The 25,552-nt window shown below is 45.8% G+C and overlaps 1 protein-coding gene across 1 annotated transcript in view; it reads left to right on the top strand.

Moving 5' to 3' along the window:
• Window positions 1-25,552, top strand: part of LOC139226188 (LLGL scribble cell polarity complex component 2-like) — a 171,844-nt gene that overhangs the window by 83,560 nt on the left and 62,732 nt on the right. The window contains exons 4-6 of the mRNA XM_070856820.1: window positions 13,699-13,861; window positions 22,655-22,787; window positions 22,999-23,053. Of these exons, the coding sequence (XP_070712921.1) occupies window positions 13,699-13,861; window positions 22,655-22,787; window positions 22,999-23,053 (351 nt within the window). The remainder of the gene's footprint in view (window positions 1-13,698; window positions 13,862-22,654; window positions 22,788-22,998; window positions 23,054-25,552) is intronic.

The raw sequence follows: 25,552 nt of genomic DNA, 5'->3' as shown, positions 1-25,552 counted from the left end.
AAATTTAAAAAGTTGGACCTCAAAAGTAGTAATCTCGGGATTACTACTAGTGCCACGTGCTAGTCAGAGTAGGAATCGCAGGATAGCGCAGATGAATACGTGGCTTGAGCAGTGGTGCAGCAGGGAAGGATTCAAATTCCTGGGGCATTGGAACAGGTTCTGGGGGAGGTAGGACCAGTACAAACCGGACGGTCTGCACCTGGGCAGGACCGGAACCAATGTCCTAGGGGGAGTGTTTGCTAGTGCTGTTGGGGAGGAGTTAAACTAATATGGCAGGGGGATGGGAACCAATGCAGGGAGACAGAGGGAAACAAAAAGGAGACAAAAGCAAAAGACAGAAAGGAGATGAGGAAAAAGGAGGGAGGGCAGAAAAAGGGCCACTGTACAGCAAAATTCTAAAAAGACAAAGGGTGTTTTAAAAAAACAAGCCTGAAGGCTTTGTGTCTTAATGCAAGGAGTATCCGTAATAAGGTGGATGAATTAACTGTGCAAATAGATGTTAACAAATATGATGTGATTGGGATTACAGAGACGTGGCTCCAGGATGATCAGGGTTGGGAACTCAACATCCAGGGGTACAACATTCAGGAAGGATAGAATAAAAGGAAAAGGAGGTGGGGTAGCTTTGCTGGTTAAGGAGGAGATTAATGCAATAGTTAGGAAGGACATTAGCTTGGATGATGTGGAATCCATATGGGTTGAGCTGCAGAACACCAAAGGGCAATATAAAGGGGCTGCAGGAGGGGTCAAAACTAAAAATCATGGTTTAAAAACTAGGATTAAAACACTCTACCGAAATGCACGCAGCATTCGAAATAAAGTAAATGAGTTGACAGCACAAATCATTACAAATGGGTATGATTTGGTGGCCATTACAGAAACATGGTTGCAGGGTGGCCAAGACTGGGAATTAAACATACAGGGGTATGTGACGATTCAGAAAGATAGACAAGAAGGGAAAGGAGGTGGGGTAGCTCTGTTAATAAAGGATGATATCAGGGCAGTTGTGAGAGATGATATTGGCTCTAATGAACAAAATGTTGAATCATTGTGGGTGGAGATTAGAGATAATAAGGGGGAAAAGTCACTGGTGGGCGTAGTTTATAGGCCCCCAAATAATAACTTCACGGTGGGACGGGCAATAATCAAGGGAATAATGAAGGCATGTGAAAAAGTAACGGCAGTAGTCATGGGGGATTTTAACCTACATATCGATTGGTCAATTCAAATCGCACGGGGTAGCCTGGAGGAGGAATTCATAGAATGCATACAGGATTGTTTCTTAGAACAGTATGTAACAGAACCTACAAGGGAGCAAGCTATCTTAAATCTGGTCCTGTGTAATGAGACAGGAATAATAAATGATCTCCTAGTAAAAGATCCTCTCGGAATGAGTGATCACAGTATGGTTGAATTTGTAATACAGATTGAGGGTGAGGAAGTTGTGTCAGAAACGAGTGTACTATGCTTAAACAAAGGGGACTACAGTGGGATGAGGGCAGAGTTGGCTAAAGTAGACTGGAAACACAGACTAAACGGTGGCACAATTGAGGAACAGTGGAGGACTTTTAAGGAGCTGTTTCATAGTGCGCAACAAAAATATATTCCAGTGAAAAAGAAGGGCGGTAAGAGAAGGGATAACCAGCCGTGGATAACCAAGGAAATAAAGGAGAGTATCAAATCAAAGACCAATGCGTATAAGGTGGCCAAGGTTAGTGGGAAACTAGAAGATTGGGAAAATTTTAAACAACAGCAAAGAATGACTAAAAAAAGCAATAAAGAAAGGAAAGATAGATTACGAAGGTAAACTTGCACAAAACATAAAAACAGATAGTAAAAGCTTTTACAGATATAAAAACAGAAAAGAGTGACTAAAGTAAATGTTGGTCCCTTAGAAGATGAGAAGGGGGATTTAATAATGGGAAATGTGGAAATGGCTGAGACCTTAAACAATTATTTTGCTTCCGTCTTCACAGTGGAAGACACAAAAACCATGCCAGAAATTGCTGTTCACAGGAATGTGGGAAGGGAGGACCTTGAGACAATCACTATCACTAGGGGGGTAGTGCTAGACAGGCTAATGGGACTCAAGGTAGACAAGTCCCCTGGTCCTGATGAAATGCATCCCAGGGTATTAAAAGAGATGGTGGAAGTTATAGCAGATACATTCGTTATAATCTACCAGGGTTCTCTGGACTCTGGGGAGGTGCCAGTGGATTGCAAGGCAGCTAATGTAACGCCTCTGTTTAAAAGAGGGGGGCGGACAAAAGGCAGGTAACTATAGGCCGGTTAGTTTAACATCTGTAGTGGGGAAAATGCTTGAAACTATCATTGGGGAGGAGATAGCGGAACATCTGGATGGGAATACTGCAATCGGGCAGACGCGGCATGGATTCATGAAGGGGAAATCATGTTTAACTAATTTACTGGAATTCTTTGAGGATATAACGAGCATGGTGGATAGAGGTGTACCGATGGATGTGTATTTAGATTTCCAAAGGGCATTCGATAAGGTGCCACACAAAAGGTTACAGCAGAAGATAGAGGTACGCGGAGTCAGAGGAAATGTATTAGCATGGATAGAGAATTGGCTGGCGAACAGAAAGCAGAGAGTCGGGATAAATGGGTCCTTTTCGGGTTGGAAATCGGTGGTTAGTGGTGTGCCACAGGGATCGGTGCTGGGACCACAACTGTTTACAATATACATAGATGACCTGGAAGAGGGGACAGAGTGTAGTGTAACAAAATTTGCAGATGACACAAAGATTAGTGGGAAAGCGGGTTGTGTAGAGGACAGAGAGAGGCTGCAAAGAGATTTGGATAGGTTAAGCGAATGGGCTAAGGTTTGGCAGATGGAATACAATGTCGGAAAGTGTGAGGTCATCCACCTTGGGGGAAAAAAAAACAGTAAAAGGGAATATTATTTGAATGGGGAGAAATTACAACATGCTGAGGTGCAGAGGGACCTGAGGGTCCTTGTGCATGAATCCCAAAAAGTTAGTTTGCAGGTAATCAGGAAGGCGAATGGAATGTTGGCCTTCATTGCGAGAGGGATGGGGTACAAAAGCAGGGAGGTCCTGTTGCAACTGTATAGGATATTGGTAAGGACGCACCTGGAGTACTGCGTGCAGTTTTGGTCACCTTACTTAAGGAGGATATACTGGCTTTGGAGTGGGTACAGAGACGATTCACTAGGCTGATTCCGGAGATGAGGGGGTTACCTTATGATGATAGATTGAGTAGACTGGGTCTTTACTCGGAGTTCAGAAGGATGAGGGGTGATCTTCTAGAAACATTTAAAATCATGAAAGGAATAGACAAGATAGAGACAGAGAGGGTTGTTTCCACTGGTAGAGGAGACGAGAACTAGGGGGAACAGCCTCAAAATACGGGGGAGCCAATTTAAAACCGAGTTGAGAAGGAATTTCTTCTCCCAGAGGGTTGTGAATCTATGGAATTCTCTGCCCAAGGAAGCAGTTGAGGCTAGCTCATTGAATGTATTCAAGTCACAGATAGATAGATTTTTAACCAATAAGGGAATTAAGGGTTACGGGGAGAGGTGGGTAAGTGGAGCTGAGTCTACGGCCAGATCAGCCATGATCTTGTTGAATGGCGGAGCAGGCTCGAGGGGCTAGATGGCCTACTCCTGTTCCTAATTCTTATGTTCTAAACCAAGAACTTGCCTATTTACAATGGGCACTATTGGAATCCTGCACGAATTTGTGGATTGGGCGGATTTTGTCAACGGCCTGGATCAATATTTTGTTGCCAACAAAATGGAGGGCAATGCGGGTGCAGTCCGTCACAATGCGGTTCTCCTCACCGTCTGTGGTCAGAAAGTTTACGGCATCATGAAGAACCTTCTCTCGCCTTTACATCTAACTGCCAAGTCTTAGAAGGGATTGTGTGATTTGGTGTGTGACCATCTAAAGCCGAAGGAAGGGATCATCATCTCACGCTATCGCTTCTACACGCATGTCCGTGCTGAGGGCCAGGACTTGTTGGGATTCGTCGCTGACTTACGACGTCCTGCTGATCTGGAAGACATGTTGACAGACTTTTTCATGATGGGCATCAACCATGATGTGATTCTTTGGAAGTTGTTGGCCGAAGCGAAATTGGACTTGAAAAAGGCCATCGCGATTGCCCAGGCATGCATGATGACTGATGAGAACTTGAGGCAGATATCATCCAAAGGTCGGAGCTCCATGGCAGGCTTGTCAGGTACTTTAAACAAGATTGTGTCATCTTCTGGCAAAGCTGCTCATTGCAGGGCCAAGTCAACTGTTTATGTGAAACCTGTAGCTGCTCAGAGCCCGACAAGTGGTACGAAGCTGAGTTCACCCTGTTGGCGTTGTGGGGGCAGTCATTGGCCTCATCAGTGTTGGTTTAAACAATACTCCTGTAATGGCTGTTTGAAAGTGGGACATTTCCAGAAAACGTGTCCACAACTGAGCAAGCGTGCTGCTGCTGCTCCTCCTCATATTGTGGATGATGACCAGTCCAGTGCTGACTTTGATACACAACCTGAGGAGGAAGTGTATAGTTTGTATTCGTTCTCGTCAAAAAGCCAGCCGATAACTGTTGATGTGAAGCTGAATGGCGTGCCTGTATCAATGGAGCTGGACACGGGTGCAAGTCAGTCGATCATGGGCCAAGTGACATTTGACAAGCTGTGGGACACTGAGGCTGTGAAGCCGAAGCTGAGTCCATTCAAGGCCAAGTTGTGTACTTATACGAAGGAACTCATACATGTGATCGGCAGTGCAGTAATCGAGGTGTTGTATGTTGGCGTGATCCAAGATCTACCATTATGGATTGTCCCAGGTAATGGTCCAACGCTGTTCAGTCGGAATTGGCTCGAGAACATCAAGCTGAACTGGAGTGATGTCAAAGCATTGTCCTTGGTGGATGACACTTCGTGTGCTCAAGTGTTGAAGAAGTTTCCTCCTTTGTTTGAGCCTGGCTTTGGTAATTTTACTGGAGCCAAGGTGCAGATTCACCTGGATTATGATGCAAGGCCTGTCTATCACCAAAGCTCGGTCTGTCCCATATATGATTAGGGAGAAGATTGAGATTGAGCTCGACAGACTCCAATGTGAAGGGGTCATATCACCTGTCAGGTACAATGAGTGGGCCAGCCCTATTGTTCCTGTGTTGAAGAGTGATGGCACTGTCCGAATTTGCGGAGACTACAGGGTTACGATTAACCGATTCTCGAAACGGGCTCAGTACCCGTTACCGAAGGCTGACAACCTAGTTGCCATGCTAGCTGGTGAAAAGGTGTTCACTAAGCTAGATCTGACGTCTGCCTACCTGACACAGGAGCTCGTTGATAATTCGAAGAAACTGACCTGCATCAACACCCATAAAAGACTGTTTATCTATAACAGGTGTCTTTTCGGAATTCGTTTGGCTGCAGCCATATTCCACAGAAATATGGAGAGCGTACTGAAGTCCGTTCCTAGAACTGTCGTGTTCCAAGATGACATTCTGATCACAGGTCGTGACATCGCTGAACATCTGAACAATCTTGAAGTTCTACATTGTCTGGACAAAGTGGGACTCAGGCTGAAACGTTCGAAGTGTGCCTTCATAGCACTTGAAGTTGGATTCCTTGGTAGGTTGATTTCAGCTGATGGAATCAGGCCTACTGATTCAAAAACCAAGGCCATCAAAAATGCACCAAATCCTCAATGTGAATGAACTGTGTTCGTTCGTTCCTTGGGCTACTCAACTACTTTGGTAATTTCTTACCCAGATTGAGCACTTTATTAGAGCCACTCCATTTGCTACTCAGAAAAGGTAACAATTGGGTCTGGGGTATGTCTCAAGTTGGAGCCTTTGAGAAAGCTAAGAGTCTGCTCTGTTCAAACAAGTTACTTGTTCATTATGATCCGTGTAAGCGTCTTATATTGGCCTGTGATGCTGCTTCATATGGTGTTGGCTGTATACTCTTAACGAGCCAATGAGTCGGGTAAGCTACAACCTGTTTATGCTTCGAGAAGTTTATCAAAAGCGGAAAGCGCTTACAGCATGGTAGACAAAGAAGCTTTGGTCTGTGTGTATGGTGTAACAAAGATGCATCAGTACCTGTTTGGTCTCCGTTTTGAACTCGAAATGGATCACAAGCCACTCATTTCATTGCTTTCTGAAAACAAAGGTATTAATACCAATGCATCGTCCCGAATTCAGAGGTGGGTGTTGACATTGTCTGTCTATAATTACATTATTCGTCATAGACCTGGTACTGAGAATTGTGCCGATGCACTGAGCCGTTTGCCTTTGCCTACACCTGATGTGAGAACGCCTCAGCCCGCAGATCTAATGTTGGTAATGGATGCTTTTGAGAGTGAAGGAACTCTGTCACTTCTCAACAAGTTAGGATCTGGACCGGCCATGACCCTATTTTGTCGGTTGTGAAACGTTGTGTCCTCCGTAGTGATTGGTGTGAAAAACCTATGGAGATGTGTGAAGAGACAAAACCTTACACCTGTCGCAAAGATGAGCTGTCCATTCAGTCAGATTGTTCACTGTCATCATGCCTAAGAAAGGTAGAGAAAGATTTGTACGTGAGCTACATAGCACTCATCCCGGTATTATGATGTATGGTGGCCTGGAATTGACTCTGATCTGGACTCGTGTGCATCAGTGTAATACTTGTATGCAGCTAAGTAAAGTACCAGCGGAATCTCCGTTGAGTCTTTGATTGTGGCCATCTAAACCATGGTCGAGGATCCACATCGATTTTGCGGGTCCATTCCTTGGAAAGATGTTTTTGTTGTGGTGGATACATATTCAAAGTGGATAGAGTATCATTATGTCATCCAGTACATCTACAGCCACTATTGAAAGCCTACGTGTCATGTTTGTTACTCATGGTTTACCTGACATTGTTGTGAGCGACAACGGATCGTGTTTCACAAGTCTGGAGTGTCAAGACTTCATGAAACTCAATAGTATTAAACATGTGAGGTCAGCACCATTCAAACCTGCTACTAATGGTCAAGCAGAGCAGAGCGTGCTGTTCAAACTATCAAACAAAGTATAAAATGTGTAACTCATTTCAAACTCGTTTGTCATGTATATTGCTCAGTTATAGGACAAGACCTCATACTGTTACTGGTGTTACCCCTGCTGAACTACTGATGACAAGAAATATAAAGACCAAGCTTTCACTTGTTCATCCTGATTTGAATGATCGTGTTGAAAACAGATATCAAAGTCAGCAATTGTATCCTGATGATACTGCTGTGTCACGAGATCTCTGTCAATGATCCAGTGTTTGTACTGAACTATGGTCGAGGTCCACAATGGATCGCTAATACTGTTACAGCTGAGGAGGGTAACAGATCGTGATCAAGGATGGCCAAACACGTTGACCTGGTAAAACTGTGGCACATGGATGAACTGGAACCGTTTGAGGAAGATCCAGTCAGTGACCCACCAACTATTGTTCATTCACCTCTGTTGTCATTCCTGAACCCGGACCTTCAGTCTCTGATGTTATTACCACTCCCACCAGAACTGTTACTCAACCTCCAGTCACAACTGACTTAGAATGTTCACCTAGAACTAATGTTGAACTGAGACAATCAACTTGAGCGGAAAGCCCCAGATCGTCTTGTATTGTAAAGTGACTGATATTAAGATCTTGAAAGGGGGATGTTGTAATATATTTATGTTTGGGGTCACCTGACACCAGAGGGCGCCACTATCGGATGTCATGCAGGCAATACAGGAAGTCGGATCTTGTTCTTATCCGAAGTGGGAATAAAAGAGATCGGGTACACGCCTGAGTCAGTTTATAATAATAGGACTCGTGTTATTACAAAGGGATATGGGGATAGTGCTGGAAAGTGGAGGTGATTTAGAAGTTCAGCCATGATCTTATTGAATGGTGGAGCAGGCTCAAGAGGTTGTATGACCTACTGCACCTATTATTTTATGTTCTACATCCCCACCACCTCTCTCGAACCCCACTCCCGGACTACTGTCTCTGATTTGTCACACTGCTTGTCCAATATCCAGCACTAAATATTGGAAAGACTGACGTCCTTGTATTTGGTTCCCGCCACAAACTCCATATCCTAGCCACCGACTCCACAGCTCTCCCTCGTCACACTGAAAGGCTGTTTGCAACTTCAGCATCCTATTTGACCCTGAGATGAGTTTCTGACCCCTTATCCTCTCGATCACTAAGACCGCCTACTTCCACTTCCTTGTCTTCGCCCACGCCTCAGCTCATCTGCTGCTAAAACCCTCATCCCATGCCTTTGTTACATCTAGACTGGTTTATTCCAATGCACTTCTGTCTGGCCTCCCATCTTTCACCCTCCATAAACTTGCACTCCCCCAAAGCTCTGCTGCCCAGAGCGCTAAGTCCCGCTCACCCATCATCCCTCAACCCTCCGATCTCTGCACTCTTCCAATTCTACCTTCTTGCGTCCCCAATTTTAATTGCTACACCATTGACAGCCGTGCCTTCCGCTGCTGCGGTCCCGAGCTCTGAAATTTCCTCCCTCAACCTCTCCATGTCTCTACCTCTCCTTTTAAGATGCCCCATAAAACCTGCCTCGTTACCATCTTTCGATCATCCATCCTAATATCTCCTCGTGGTTCAGTGTCTAATATTGTGCAGCACCCTGGGATGCTGTACTATGCACATCGCTCCAGAGGTCCCACGCAGCCGGTGAGCTGACTTTTATATTGAAAAAATCAGCCTAAAATAAATTACAGGGAACATTGATTAACATTGGTTATAAAGGCGCTATATAAATGTAATTGTTTGTGCCCATCACCCCTCTGCCATCTGCACTCCCTGTGACCTCCCCCTCCATACCCAGGTGCTCCAAATCTCTGCCCATTTTACAGGTGAGAGAAGTTTATTTTTAAATGAGTTTCAGTTGAGCAGTTGTACTGGTCAGCCAGTCCACAGCCCTGAGATTGAAGATTGCTTCATTGTTGTCTTTGGGCCAATCCTCGACACATTTTTAACATCAAAACATGGGAAGTAAAATTGGAGAGTCCAGCTGTACCCAAATGGGCAACTGGTCAGTGGATTGGAAGGGCTGTCAATTGCCACCTTGTTAAACGTGCTGGTTATCGAGCCTTCGAGTCCGGGGCCCAGTGTCGGCGGCAGTCGGGAACAGCGTCGAGGAGGTGCGTGGAGAGGCCTATAAAAGGCACAGCAGGGAGTCCGGGGCCCCGTGTCGGTGGCAGTCGGGAGCAGCGTCGAGGAGGTGCGTGGAGAGGCCTATAAAAGGCGAGCCGGTGCAGCTACAGGGAGAAGGCAAAAAAGAAGTAGAAAGAAATCAAAAGGTGACATCACAGCCTAGGGGGTAAGTGATTGGCTGGATTGGTGAGTACTTTTTCTTTTTTCTCTTCTATATCAGTGAGTAACTTTTAACATTGTTGTTGCCAATTTAAGTGTATCTAAGGGTTAAGTCATGGCAGGAGAGCTCGGTTGGGTGTTATGCTCCTCCTGTACCATGTGGGAACTCCGGGACGACACCAGTGTCCCTGACGACTATATCTGCAGGAAGTGTATCCACCTCAAGCTCCTGACGGTCCGCGTTGCGGAGTTGGAGCTGAGGGTGGATTCATTCTGGAGCATCCACGATGCTGAGAATGACGTGAGTATCACGTGTAGCGAGTTGGTCGTACCACAGGGAAAGGGTCCACAGCCAGATAGGGAATGGAAGACCAACAGGAAGAGCAGTGCAAGGAAGGTAATGCAGGAGTCCCATGTGGTCATCCCCCTGCAAAACAGATACACTGCTTTGGGTACTGTTGAGGGGGATGACTCATCAGGAGAGGGCAGCAGCAGCAGCCAAGTTCATGGCACCATGGCTGGCTCTGCTGCACAGGAGGGCAGGAAAAAGAGTGGGAGAGCGATAGTGATTGGGGATTCAATGGTGAGGGGAATAGATAGGCGTTTCTGCGGCCGCAACCGAGACTCCAGGATGGTATGTTGCCTCCCTGGTGCAAGGGTCAAGGATGTCTCGGAGCGGGTGCAGGACATTCTAAAAAGGGAGGGAGAACAGCCAGTTGTCATGGTGCACATTGGTACCAACGACATAGGTAAAAAAAGGGATGAGGTCCTACGAAACGAATTTAAGGAGCTAGGAGCTAAATTTAAAAAGTAGGACCCCAAAAGTAGTAATCTCGGGATTGCTACCAGTGCCACGTGATAGTTAGAGTAGGAATCGCAGGATAGCGCAGATGAATACGTGGCTTGAGCAGTGGTGCAGCAGGGAGGGATTCAAATTCCTGGGGCATTGGAACCGGTTCTGGGGCAGGTGGGACCAGTACAAACCGGACGGTCTGCACCTGGGCAGGACCGGAACCAATGTCCTAGGGGGAGTGTTTGCTCGTGCTGTTGGGGAGGATTTAAACTAATATGGCAGGGGGATGGGAACCAATGCAGGGAGAAAGAGGGAAACAAAAAGGAGGCAAAAGCAAAAGACAGAAAGGAGATGAGGAAAAGTGGAGGGCAGAGAAACCCAAGGCAAAGAACAAAAAGGGCCACTGTACAGCAAAATTCTAAAAGGACAAAGGGTGTTTAAAAAAAACAAGCCTGAAGGTTTTGTGTCTTAATGCAAGGAGTATCCGCAATAAGGTGGATGAATTAACTGTGCAAATAGATGTTAACAAATATGATGTGATTGGGATTACGGAGACGTGGCTCCAGGATGATCAGGGCTGGGAACTCAACATTCAGGAAAGATAGAATAAAAGGAAAAGGAGGTGGGGTAGCATTGCTGGTTAAGGAGCAAATTAAGGCAATAGTTCGGAAGGACATTAGCTTGGATGATGTGGAATCTATATGGGTAGAGCTGCAGAATACCAAAGGGCAAAAAACGTTAGTGGGAGTTGTGTACAGACCTCCAAACAGTAGTAGTGATGTTGGGGAGGGCATCAAACATGAAATTAGGGGTGCGTGCAATAAAGGTGCAGCAGTTGTAATGGGTGACTTTAATATGCACATAGATTGGGTTAACCAAACTGGAAGCAATACGGTGGAGGAGGATTTCCTGGAGTGCATAAGGGATGGTTTTTTAGACCAATATGTCAAGGAACCAACTAGGGGGGAGGCCATCTTAGACTGGGTGTTGTGTAATGAGAGAGGATTAATTAGCAATCTCGTTGTGCGAGGCCCCTTGGGGAAGAGTGACCATAATATGGTGGAATTCTGCATTAGGATGGAGAATGAAACAGTTAATTCAGAGACCATGGTCCAGAACTTAAAGAAGGGTAACTTTGAAGGTATGAGGCGTGAATTAGCTAGGATAGATTGGCGAATGATACTTAAGGGGTTGACTGTGGATGGGCAATGGCAGACATTTAGAGACCGCATGGATGAACTACAACAATTGTACATTCCTGTCTGGCGTAAAAATAAAAAAGGGAAGGTGGCTCAACCGTGGCTATCAAGGGAAATCAGGGATAGCATTAAAGCCAAGGAAGTGGCATACAAATTGGCCAGAAATAGCAGCGAACCCGGGGACTGGGAGAAATGTAGAACTCAGCAGAGGAGGACAAAGGGTTTGATTAGGGCAGGGAAAATGGAGTACGAGAAGAAGCTTGCAGGGAACATTAAGACGGATTGCAAAAGTTTCTATAGATATGCAAAGAGAAAAAGGTTAGTAAAGACAAATGTAGGTCCCCTGCAGTCAGAATCAGGGGAAGTCATAACGGGGAACAAAGAAATGGCGGACCAATTGAACAAGTACTTTGGTTCGGTATTCACTGAGGAGGACACAAACAACCTTCCGGATATAAAAGGGGTCGGAGGGTCTAGCAAGGAGGAGGAACTGAGGGAAATCCTTATTAGTCGGGAAATTGTGTTAGGGAAATTGATGGGATTGAAGGCCGATAAATCCCCAGGGCCTGATGGACTGCATCCCAGAGTACTTAAGGAGGTGGCCTTGGAAATAGTGGATGCATTGACAGTCATTTTCCAACATTCCATTGACTCTGGATCAGGTCCTATCGAGTGGAGGGTAGCCAATGTAACCCCACTTTTTAAAAAAGGAGGGAGAGAGAAAACAGGGAATTATAGACTGGTCAGCCTGACATCGGTAGTGGGTAAAATGATGGAATCAATTATTAAGGATGTCATAGCAGTGCATTTGGAAAGAGGTAATATGATAGGTCCAAGTCAGCATGGATTTGTGAAAGGGAAATCATGCTTGACAAATCTTCTGGAATTTTTTGAGGATGTTTCCAGTAGAGTGGACAAGGGAGAACCAGTTGATGTGGTATATTTGGACTTTCAGAAGGCTTTCGACAAGGTCCCACACAAGAGATTAATGTGCAAAGTTAAAGCACATGGGATTGGGGGTAGTGTGCTGACATGGATTGAGAACTGGTTGTCAGACAGGAAGCAAAGAGTAGGAGTAAATGGGGACTTTTCAGAATGGCAGGCAGTGACTAGTGGGGTACCGCAAGGTTCTGTGCTGGGGCCCCAGCTGTTTACACTGTACATTAATGATTTAGACGAGGGGATTAAATGTAGTATCTCCAAATTTGCGGATGACACTAAGTTGGGTGGCAGTGTGAGCTGCGAGGAGGATGCTATGAGGCTGCAGAGCGACTTGGATAGGTTAGGTGAGTGGGCAAATGCATGGCAGATGAAATATAATGTGGATAAATGTGAGGTTATCCACTTTGGTGGTAAAATCTGGTGACAGATTAGGAAAAGGGGAGGTGCAAAGAGACCTGGGTGTCATGGTACATCAGTCATTGAAGGTTGGCATGCAGGTACAGCAGGCGGTTAGGAAAGCAAATGGCATGTTGGCCTTCATAGCGAGGGGATTTGAGTACAGGGGCAGGGAGGTGTTGCTACAGTTGTACAGGGCCTTGGTGAGGCCACACCTGGAGTATTGTGTACAGTTTTGGTCTCCTAACCTGAGGAAGGACATTCTTGCTATTGAGGGAGTGCAGCGAAGGTTCACCAGACTGATTCCCGGGATGGCGGGACTGACCTATCAAGAAAGACTGGATCAACTGGGCTTGTATTCACTGGAGTTCAGAAGAATGAGAGGGGACCTCATAGAAATGTTTAAAATTCTGACGGGGTTAGACAGGTTAGAATGCAGGAAGAACGTTCCCAATGTTGGGGAAGTCCAGAACCAGGGGACACAGTCTAAGGATAAGGGGGAAGCCATTTAGGACCGAGATGAGGAGGAATTTCTTCACCCAGAGAGTGGTGAACCTGTGGAATTCTCTACCACAGAAAGTTGTTGAGGCCAATTCACTAAATATATTCAAAAAGGAGTTAGATGAAGTCCTTACTACTAGGGGAATCAAGGGGTATGGTGAGAAAGCAGGAGTGGGGTACTGAAGTTGCATGTTCAGCCATGAACTCACTGAATGGCGGTGCAGGCTAGAAGGGCCGAATGGCCTGCTCCTGCACCTATTTTCTATGTTTCTATGATGGTCAGTGAGGGGCCGAGAATCTGTGAGAGCTGTTTGGATGTTTCAAGTACTCCCGTCCCCACTCACTCTTCCTGGGCCCTCTTCAGTTTAGTCTTCAGACCTCTCTTGGTTTGGCTATTTCTCTCTCGTCGGCGCTCCATCTCCCTCCTTCTCATTGACAGGCTGTGGTTACAGTCCAGGTATAGGCTGAATGGGGGCAGAAGAGACAGCAAATTTGAAGTGAGGAGGAGTAACCTATTTCTGTTCTTCCCTCAGAGTGCCTGATGATTATCGAAGTCGACGCTCACTGGGATCTGTGGAGGCCCTGCAGGAGAACCCAAGAAACCCCGATCAGGTTCTGATTGGGTATAGCAAAGGTCTCGTCATATTGTGGGACTTGCAGGCTAGCCAAGCAACACACCACTTTCTGGGAGATCAGGTACAGTCTTTTCATCCATTCTCGGGATGTGGCCATCGCTGGCATGGCCGGCATTTATTGGTTGGCCTGAGAAAGTGGTGGTGAGCTGCCTTGAAGTACTGCAGTCCATGGGGAATAATGATAACAATTTGACACAACCTGGCCAGCCCTCTTCAGAGGGCAGTTATATTGGCCAACCATGTTGATGTGGCATTGGAGTGACAGATACAGCAGACCGGGTTTCCCACCCTGTAGGTGATTAGTCAGCCAGGTGGGTGTTTATCCCGACCTAACCACTTCATGGTCACTGTTACTGATGTCAGCTTTTTATTTTAAACTGATTTCAAATTCTCAATCTGCGATGGTGGGATTTGAACAAATCCCCTGGACCTGATATTAAAAAAATAAAAAAGGGGCGATCACACTGCTGGGCGTATATTATAGACCCCCAAACAGTGGGAGGAAGATAGAGGAGCAAATATGTCGGCAAATTGCTGTGAAGTCTAAAAACCATAGGGTAGCAATAGTAGGGGATTTTAACTATTCAAATATTGATTGGAACAAATATAGTGTCAAGGGTATGTATGGTGGGCGTGGAATTCTTGAAATACATTGAAGAGAACTTTTTTAGTCTGTATGTAGCAAGCCCAACACGAGAGGGAGCGGTCTTGGATTTAGTTTTGGGGAATGAAGCTGGGCAGGTTGAAGGGGTATTAGTGGGAGAGCACTTGGGTGCCAGTGACCATAATTCAGTCAGATTCAAGTTGGTTATGGATAAGGACAAGAATAGGCCTGGAATAAAAGTTCTGAATTGGGGAAAAACTAATTTTGCTAAGTTAAGGAGTGATTTGGCCAGAGTAGACTGGAAATAGCTACTTGTAGGTAAATCAGTGTCGGAACAGTGGGAGGCATACAAGGAGGAGATCCGGAAGGCTCAGGACAAACATGTTCCCTTAAAGAAAAAGGCTGGGAAAAACAATTCTAGAGCCCCCTGGATGTCTGGGGACTTACAGGGGAGGATAAAGAAAAAAAGGGATGCTTATGTCATACACCAACGGCTAAATACTTTAGAATCTTGAGGAATATAGAAAGTTAAGAGGGAAAATTCAAAAGGATATTGAGAATGCTAAGAGAGAGCATGAGAAATTATTGGCCAGTAAAATTAAGGAAAACCCTAAGATGGTCTATCAATATATTAAGAGTAAGAGGGTAACTAAAGAAAGGGTAGGGCCTATTAGAGACCATGAGGGTAATCTTTGTGTGGAGGCGGAAGATGTTGGTAAGGTTCTTAACGAATACTTGGCATCTGTTTTCACAAAGGAAAGGGGCAATGCAGATACTGCTATCGAGGAGGAGTGTGATATTGTGGATGAAATAAATATAGTCAGAGAAGAAGTATTAAGGGGTTTAGCAGCTTTGAAAGTAGATAAGTCCCCGGATGAAATGCATCTAGGCTGTTGAGTGAAGTAAAAGAGGAAATAGCAGAGGACTTGACCATCATTTTCCAGTCCTCTTTGGATCTGGGGATAGTGCTGGAGGATTGGAGGACTGCTAATGTGGTACCCTTGTTTAAGAAGGGAGAAAGGGATAGGCCGGGTAATTACAGGCCTGTCAGCCTAACCTCAGTGGTGGAAAAATTATTGGGAAAAATCCTGAAAGACAGGATAAATCTACATTTGGAAAGTGAAGGATTAATTGGGGACAGTCAGCAGGGATTTGTTGAGGGAAGATCGTGTTTGACTAACCAGATTGAATTTTTTGAGGAGGTAACCAGGAGGGTCGATGAGGATAGTGCGTACCATGTAGTATATGGACTTTAGCAAGGCTTTTGATAAGGTCCCACATGGTAGACTGGTCACGAAGGTTAAAGCCCATGGGATCCAGGGCAAAATGGCAAGTTGGATCCAAAATTGGCTTGGAGGTAGGAAGTAAAGGGTAATGGTTGATGTTTTTGTGACTGGAAGGATGTTTCCAGTGGGGTACCACAGGGCTTTGTACTGGGACCCTTGCTTTTTGTGGTTGTGTATATATATATATATATATATATATCAATGATTTAGATTTGAATAAGAAGTTTACAGACGACACTAAAATTGGCTGTATGGTTGATAATGAAGAGAAAAGTCATGGGCTGCAGGGGGATATAAGAAATAGCAACAGGAGTCGGCCATACGGCCCCTCGAGCCTGCTCCGCCATTCAATAAGATCATGGCTGATCCGATCATGGACTCAGCTCCACCTCCCTGCCCGCTCCCCATAATCCCTTATCCCCTTATTGTTTAAGAAACTGTCTATTTCTGTCTTAAATTTATTCAATGTCCCAGCTTCCACAGCTCTCTGAGGCAGCGAATTCTACAGATTTACAACCCTCAGAAGAAATTTCTCCTCGTCTCAGTTTTAAATGGGCGGCCCCTTCTTCTAAGATCATGCCCTCTAGTTCAAGTCTCTCTCTCCGCCCCCCCTCCGCCCCTTCAGTGGAAACATTCTCTCTGCATCCACCCTCATAATCTTATACGTTTTGATAAGATCACCTCAATTTCAATGAGTAGAGGCCCAACCACCTCAACTTTTCCTCATAAGTCAACCCCCTCATCTCCAAAATCAACCTAGTGAACCTTTAAAGCAAGTATATCCTTTCGTAAATATGGAAACCAAAACTGTATGCAGTATTCCAGGTGTGGCCTCACCAATACCCTGTATAATTGTAGCAAGACTTCCCTGCTTTTATACTCCATCCCCTTTGCAATAAAGGCCAAGATTCAATTGGCCTTTCTGATCACCTGCATACTAACCTTTTGTGTTTCATGCACAAGTACCCCTAGGTCCCGCTGTACTGCAGCACTTTGCAATCTTTCTCCATTTAAATAATAATTAGATTTTTTTTCTGCCAAAGTGCGACCTCACACTTTCCAACATTATACTCCATCTGCCAAATTTTTGCCCACTCACTTAGCCTGTCTGTGTCCTTTTGCAGATTTTTTGTGTCCTCCTCACATATTGCTTTTCCTCCCATCTTTGTATCGTCAGCAAACTTGGCTACGTTAACTCAGTCCCTTCCAAGTCGTTTATATAGATTGTAAATAGTAATGATTGTGCTAATGAGTATAAGAATAGAAGGATAGAGAGGATGAATGCGTGGCTGGAGAGTTGGTGTAGGAGGGAGGGCTTTAAATTCCTGAGGCATTGGGACCGCTTCTTGGGGAGATGGGACCTGTACGAACCGGACGGGTTGCACCTCAACAGCGCCGGGACCAATATCCTTGCGGGGAGTTTTGCTCGTGCTGTTGGGGAGAGTTTAAACTAGCTTGGCAGGGGGATGGGAACCCGTGAACAAATTCAATAGGGAAGGAAGTCGAGCTGAAATTGCAAAGCAAGAAGGTAGAAACTGAATTTGTACGGCTGAGGAAACGAGGCTTAGTAAGTCGTAATCAAGGAGGTCTTCCTTTGCTAAATGGTATATACTTCAATGCAAGGAGTATAGCGGATGAGCTGAGAGCACAGGTAAACACTTGGGAGTATGATATAACAGAGGCTGAAAGAGGGGCAGGTTTGGCAGCTCAATATTCCTGGTTACAGTATTTTTAGACAGGGCGAGGGGGGGGGGGGGGTGGGGTTGTGGTATTGATTACAGAAACTATTATAGCTGTGTGGAGGAATCATCACATGAGGCCATATGGGTTGTACTGAAAAATAAAAAAGGGGCGTGTATTATAGATCCCCAAAGAGTGGGAGAGAGATAGAGGAGCAAAAATGTAGGCAAATTTCTGAAGTGCAAAAACTATAGGGCAGTATTAGTAGGGGATTTCAACTATCCAAATATTGATTGGGACAAATATAGTGCGAAGGGTATTGAGGGTACGGAATTCCTAAAATGCATTCAAGAGAACTTTTTTAATCAGTATGTAACAAGCCCAACACAGGAGGGGGCGGTTCTGGATTTAGTTTTGGGGAATGAAGCTGGGCAGGTGGAAGGGGTATTAGTGGGAGAGCATTTAGGTGTCGGTGATCATAATTCTGTTAGATTTAAGGTAGTTCTGGAAAAGGACAAGGATAGACCAGGAATAAAAGTCCCAAATTGGGGAAAAGCTAACTTTGCTAAGTTAAGGAGTGATTTGGCCACAGTGGACTGGAAATAGTTACTTGTAGGTAAATCAGTGTCGGAACAGTGGGAGGCATACAAGGAGGAGATCCAGAGGGCTCGGGCCAAACATGTGCCCTTAAAGAAAAAGGCTGGGAATAACAATTCTAGAGCCCCCTGGATGTCTAGGGACTTACAGGGGAGGATAAAGAAAAAAAGGGAAGCGGATGCCATATACTGACGGCTAAATACTATAGAATCTCTGGAGGAATATAGGAAGTTCAAAGGTGAAATTAAAAAGGATATTAGGAATGCTAAGCGAAAGCATGAAAAATTCTTAGCAAATAAAATCAAGGAAAACCCAAAAGTTCTATAAATATAATCAGAGCAAGAGGATAACTGAAGAGAGGGTAATCTGTGTGTGGAGGTGGAAGATGTGGGTATGGTTCTTTATGAATACTTCACAAAGGAAAGGGGCAATGTAGATACAGTTATTGAAGAGGAGTGTGAAACTCTGGATGAAATAAACATAGTGAGAGAGGAGGTATTAAGGAGTTTAGCAGCTTTGAAAGTGGATAAGTCCCAGGCCCGGATGAAATGCATCCTGGGCAGTTGAACGAAGTAAAAGAGGAAATAGCAGAGGCATTGACCATCATTTTCCAGTCCTCTTTGGATTTGGGCATGGTGCCGGAGGACTGGAGGACTGCTAATGTAGTACCCTTGTTTAAAAAGGTAGAAAGGGCTAGGCCGGGTAATTACAGGCCTGTCCTTAGTGGTGGGAAAATTATTGGAAATAATCTCCGGGACAGTCAGCACAGATTTGTTAAGGGAAGATAGTGTTTGACTAACCTGATTGAACTTTTTGAGGAGGTAACCAGGGTCGATGAGGGTAGTATGATGTAATGTATATGGACTTTAGCAAAGCTTTCGATAAGGTCCCACATGGTAGACTGGTCAAGAAGGTTAAAGCCCATGGGATCCAGGGCAAAGTGGCAAGTGGGATCCAAAATTGGTTTGGAGGTAGGAAGCAAAAGGTAATGAATGATGGGTGTTTTTGTGACTGGAAGGATGTTTCCAGTGGGGTTCCACAGGGCTCAGTACAGGGACCCTTGCTTTTTGTGGTATATATCAATGATCTAGATTTGAATATAGGGGTATGACTCAGAAGTTTGCAGATGACACTAAAATTGGCTGTGTGGTTAATAATGAAGAGGAAAGTCATGGATTGTAGGAGGATATCAATCTACTGGTCAGGTGGGCAGAGCAGTGGCAAATGGAATTTAATTCAGAGAAGTGTGAGGTGATGCACTTGGGGAGGGCTAATAAGGAAAGGTATACACATTAAACGGTATACTCATGTGGTATACACATTAAACGTTAGGCCACTTAGAAGTGTAGATGAGCAAAGGGACCTTGGAGTGTTTGTACACATATCCCTGAAAGTAGCAGACCAGGTGGTTAAGAAGGCATACGGAATGCTTGTCTTTATTGGCCGAGGCATAGAATACAAGAGCAGGGAGGTTATGCTTAAATTGTATAATACATCTTAGGCAGTCCCTCGAAACGAGGATGACTTGCTTCCACGCCAAAAAAGGATGAGTTCACAGGTCTTTCAATGAAGGACCTAATATTCCAGGTCCTGAACAACATCCTGAAGGGTGGAAGATGCCTGTGCGTGGATTTTTTTAACGTGTGGTGGCCATTGCACACCAGCCACCACACGGGCTTGACAGAGCTAGGTCTTAGTCCAGTGGCAATACACTGGTTAGGCCATAGCTGGAGTACTGCGTGCAGTTCTGATTGCCGTATTATAGGAAGGACGTGATTGCACTGGAGAGGGTGCAGAGGCGATTTACGAGGATATTGCCGGGAGTGGAGAATCTTAGCTATGAGGACAGATTGGATAGGTTGGGTTTGTTCTTCTTTGAATAAAGGAGGCTGAGAGGAGACCTCATCGAGGTGTACAAAATATTGAGGGGCCTGGATATAGTGGATAGCAGGGGCCTATTTCCATTGGTGGAGGGGTCAATTACAAGGGGGCATAGTTTTAAGGTGGTTGGTGGAAGGCTCAGAGGGGATTTGAGGGGAAGCTTCTTCACGCAGAGGGTTGTGGGGGTCTAGAACTCACTGCCTGGAAGGGTCGTGGATGCAGAAACCCTCACCACATTTAAAAGGTGCTTGGATGGGCACTTAAAGTGCCGTAACCTACAGGGCTACGGACCCAGAGCTGGTAAGTGGGATTAGACTGGATAACCTCTTGTTGGTTGGTGCAGACACGATGGTAAATACTTCAGGGAATCTGTACGGCCAGGGTGATCTCCTGGACTAGTTTCGATCACCTGGATGGGTCGGAAAGGAATTTTCCCAGATTTTCTCCCCCATTGGCCTGGGTTTTTATCTGGTTTTTGCCTCTCCCAGGAGATCACATGGCTCCGGTTGGGGTGGAGTGTAGAATGTTTCAGTGTAAGGGGTGTCGCAGTTGTGTGAGGCGGACTGGTTGGACCGGGTGCTCTTTACCTTTCCGCCATTGTTCATTGTTCATAGGCTTACATGTAACCTATGTCTGCTGCCCGAGGGACATGCGGCTCTTTGTCGGCCGGCACGGACACGATGGGCGGAAATGGCCTCCTTCTGCGCTGTAAATTTCTATGTTTCTATGAAGACAGGTTAAGTAGGTTCGACCTATACTCATTGGAGTTCAGAAGAAAGAGAGGTGATTTTATCGAAACATATAAGATAATGAGGGGTCTTGACAAGGTGGATGCAGAGAGGATATTTCCACTCAAAAGGGAAACAAAAACTAGGGAACATAGTCTTAGAATAAGGGGCTGTCCATTTAAACCTGAGATAAGGAGGAATTTCTTCTGAGGGTTGTAAATCTGTGGAATTCTCTGCCCCAGAGAGCTGTGGAGGCTGGGTCACTGAATATATTTAAGGCGGAGATAGACATATTTTTGAGCGATAAGGGAGTAAAGGGTTATGGGGAGCAGGCAGGGAAGTGGAGCTGAGTCCATGATCAGATCAGCCATGATCTTATTGAATGGCGGAGCAGGCTCGAGGGGCCAAATGGCCGACTCCAGTTCCTATACCTTATGTTTTTGTGTTCTCTGGATTATTAGTCCAGTAACATAACCACACACTCCTGTACCCAGCTTTATATAAGTTAAATCTATAAGCTTGAAGACAGATGAGTATAATCATTCCATCAGACATCTCTACGTTCTCTGTAGTGCCGGAATCTTTTGTTCCTCAGGTGTTCAGAAAGGCCAGGTAAAATAGCTTTGAAGTTTAGCCCTAAAGGTTGGAAGATTGGAGACTTGCAAGATGGGGAATGTGGGGAGCGCATGCTGTGACCACTGGAAGTGTAGGGGTGAGTAGGAAGCAGCGGAACAAAGCACTTGCATTTCTATCATCTCTCATCAAAATGGATTACTTGTGAATAGAAAGGACCTGTTTCCCTTAGCAGAGGTGTTAAAAACCCGGGGGCATAGAGTTAAAGTAATTGGGAGGAGGTATAGAGGAGATATGAGGGGATATTTCTTTACCCAGAGGGTGGTGGGGTCTGGAACTCACTGCCTGAAAGGGTGGTAGAGGCAGAAACCTTCACCACATTTAAAAAGAAATACTTGGACGTGCACCTGAAGTGCCGTAACCTACAGGGCTACGGACCAAGAGCTGGAAAGTGGGATAAGGTTGGGTAGCTCTTGGTCGGCCGGCGCAGACATGATGGGTCAAAATGGTCTCCTTCCGTGCTGTAAATTTCTATGAATTACTGTTATGTGAAATGTACAGCAAGGCTCCACAATCAGCACATGGGAAGAGTATCCATGTAACCAGTATCGGGTGTTGGTTAAGAGAAAAATGCTGGTCGTTACAGCTGAGCTCAGAGAATTGTGAACCTGTGCAGTTCTCTACCACAGAAAGTTGTTGAGGCTAGTTCGTTAGATATATTCAAAAGGGGAGTTAGGTATGGCCCTTACAGCTAAAGGGATGAAGGGGTATGCAGAGAAAGCAGGAAAGGGGTACTGAAATTTAATGATCAGCCATGATCATATTGAATGGTGGTGCAGGCTCGAAGGGCTGAATGGCCCACTCCTGCACCTATTTTCTATGTTTCTAGGGCCGGAGGATCTTTCATACCCAGCTGAACAGGCCACTGAAAGGTAGCACCACTGACACTGTAGCGCTCCCTCAGCGCCGCAAGTGTGAGCCCTGGCTCAAATCCTGAAATGGGGCTTGAACCCACGACTGCAGGTTTGGAGATGTGAGCGTGATCCAAACTGAACCAATCCAGCACCAGTGGACCCTTGACAGTACGGGTCTGATGTTTGGTCACCTTTTCCTGGGCATCGAACATTAGTGCAGTATTATTCATTGATGTAAATGATCACACAAGATCACTGACCGTGATTGTTGATAAATTCCAACAATCAGGGTTTCAAAATGTCACGCTTGATGAAAGTGGGGGGTGGGGGGAGGCAATTTGGCACGTGGCGGGGGGGGGCGCTGGGGTCGATGTGTCCCAAGGGGTGTGGCGGGGGGGGGGGTTGCGATGTGTCCCGTGGGCAGGCCATGTAGTATTCACACACATGGACTTAGGGCAAGGGACTGTCCTCGGTCCCTGATGGTTGGACAGGGCGTGGTTCTTGTGTCGCTGCAGTGTGGCTCAGTGTGACTGGGAGCAGGGGGCTGCACGCTGAACTTCTGATAACGCCGTGTCTGTTGTCCGTTCACAGCAGCTGGAGAGTGTGACCTGGCAGAGGGATGGGCGGCAGATCATCAGCTCACACAGTGATGGCAGTTACTGTCAGTGGCCTGTATCAAATGATGACCGCTTGCCACAGCCTCTGGAAAACAAAGTGCCTTATGGTCAGTATGATTCTGGGGCGGGGGGGGGGTAGGGGCGCGGGGCGGTAGTGGGGGTGATGCTAGTGCCGGGGATTGGGGGAGAGGGAGGGGCATTGGGGTGGGGCGGTAGTGCCGGAGAAGGGGGAGGAAGCGGGGGATGTACAGGAACAGAGATGTTGGGCTCCACGTGATCTCCGATCTGTTACTAAGCTGCTTTCTCCCTTGTCCGCAGGTCCCTTCCCCTGCAAAGCAATTCCAAAGATCCTCTGGCTCACAACCAAGCAAAGGTAGGTGACTGTGCTGCTGATAGCCAAGCTTGATATAGTGAGTGACTGTGCGTGTGCAGAGTGCTGTGAGAGACGAATAGCTCAGAAATGGGAGGCATCAGACGGGGCAAACGTGAGACAAACTCGGATGGAGTTCAAGTGCATGTGTATAATTGCCTGGTGGGTGGTAAATAAGCTTTGGGTGCTGCAGGCACAATTCGCCTCGGGACTATGATATTGAGGCAATAACCGACCTGGCTCAAAGGAGGGGAGGATTGGAAATGTAATGTTCCTGGCTGCAAGGTATGATGGGAAGGAAAAAAACAGAGAGGGTAGTATTGACCAAAGATACTGTTGCAGCACTGGAGAGGGACATTGTATGAGGGGTGAAAGACATTGGTTATAATTAAGGAATTATTAATTGGTTATATTAATTGGAAGGAATTGGTTATAATTAAGGAACTATGAAAGGAGTTATTGGGCTTACTGGGTGTGTGCTATAGGCCATGGGATTAGAGAGAGGTGCAAATTTGCAGTCACTTTACAGAAAGATGCAATAACTACAGAGTCGTGATAACGGAGGGCTTCAATCATCCGAATATAGACTGGGATAGTAACAGTGTAAAGGGGAAGGGGGAGGAATTCCTGAAATGTGTACCAGAGAATGTCCTTGATCAGTGTGTCTCCAGCCCAAGGAGGAAGGAAGCAGTGCGGGATCTAGTCCTGGGGATTGACGGGACAAGTGGAGCATGCTTCAGTGGGGGAGCATTTGGGGAACACTGATCATATCAGCTTTAGGATAGTTGTGCAAAAGGACAAGGAACAATCAAGTGTAATACTTACCTGGAGTAGAGCAAACTTCAGGGCGTTGAAGAGGGATCTGACCCAGGTGAATTGGGATCAAACATTGGTAGTTAAAACCATAACTGAACAATTTAAAGAGGAAATGGTTCAGGTACAGAGCAGACACATTCCCACAAAGTCGAAAGGAAGGGTATCCAAAGATAGAGCTCCCTGGATGACTAAAGATATAGAGATTAAAATGAAACAGAAAAAGGTGGCTTGTGACAAATGTAAGGTCCCTAATACAACAGAGAACCATGCTGAGTATAAAAACATAGAAACATAGAAAATAGGTGCAGGAGTAGGCCATTCGGCCCTTCTAGCCTGCACCGTCATTCAATGAGTTCATGGCTGAACATGCAACTTCAGTATCCCATTCCTGCTTTCTCACCATACCCCTTGATCCCCCTAGTAGTAAGGACTTCATCTAACTCCTTTTTGAATATATTTAGTGAATTGGCCTCAACAACTTTCTGTGGTAGAGAATTCCACAGGTTCACCACTCTCTGGGTGAAGAAATTCCTCCTCATCTCGGTCCTAAATGGCTTCCCCCTTATCCTTAGACTGTGTCCCCTGGTTCTGGACTTCCCCAACATTGGGAACATTCTTCCTGCATCTAACCTGTCTAACCCCGTCAGAATTTTAAATGTTTCTATGAGGTCCCCTCTCATTCTTCTGAACTCCAGTGAATACAAGCCCAGTTGATCCAGTCTTTCTTGATATGTCAGTCCCGCCATCCCGGGAATCAGTCTGGTGAACCTTCGCTGCACTCCCTCAATAGCAAGAATGTCCTTCCTCAGGTTAGGAGACCAAAACTGTTCACAATACTCCAGGTGTGGCCTCACCAATGCCCTGTACAACTGTAGCAACACCTCCCTGCCCCTGTACTCAAATCCCCTTGCTCTTAACCGCCTGCTGCACCTGCATGCCAACCTTCAATGACTGATGTACCATGACACCCAGGTCTCTTTGCACCTCCCCTTTTCCTAATCTGTCACCATTCAGATAATAGTCTGTCTCTCTGTTTTTACCACCAAAGTGGATAACCTCACATTTATCCACATTATACTTCATCTGCCATGTATTTGCCCACTCACCTAACCTATCCAAGTCGCTCTGCAGCCTCACAGCATCCTCCTCGCAGCTCACACTGCCACCCAACTTAGTGTCATCCGCAAATTTGGAGATACTACATTTAATCCCCTCCTCTAAATCATTAATGTACAGTGTAAACAGCTGGGGCCCCAGCACAGAACCTTGTGGTACCACACTAGTCACTGCCTGCCATTCTGAAAAGTTAGAGGTGACCTGAAAAAGGGAGTAAGAGGGGCAAAGAGAGAGTATGAGAATAGATTAGCAGCCAGCATAAAGGGAGCCCAAAGGTCTTTTATAAACATATAAATAGTGGAAGGGTTGGGCCAATGAAGAACGTAAAAGGAGATATTCTTGTGGAGGCAGAGGGTGTAGCTGAGATACTAAATGAGTACTTCGCATCGGTCTTTACTAGAGGAGAGGATGCCGCCAATGTAGCAGTAAGAGAGGTAAGGTCATGTTGTACCCCTTAGTGGACGGAATCCACATTGCATCTCTGGGAGGAGCTCTTCAGCCACAGGGAGAAGACGGTTGAGGAGGCTTCTAGCGCTGACCTTCCCAGTGGCTGATAACAGGGAGATTCCT

Source organism: Pristiophorus japonicus, chromosome 16 (genome assembly GCF_044704955.1).
Source record: "Pristiophorus japonicus isolate sPriJap1 chromosome 16, sPriJap1.hap1, whole genome shotgun sequence".
NCBI classification, from domain to species: domain Eukaryota; kingdom Metazoa; phylum Chordata; class Chondrichthyes; family Pristiophoridae; genus Pristiophorus; species Pristiophorus japonicus.
This window is presented reverse-complemented; position numbering and strand designations above follow the sequence as displayed.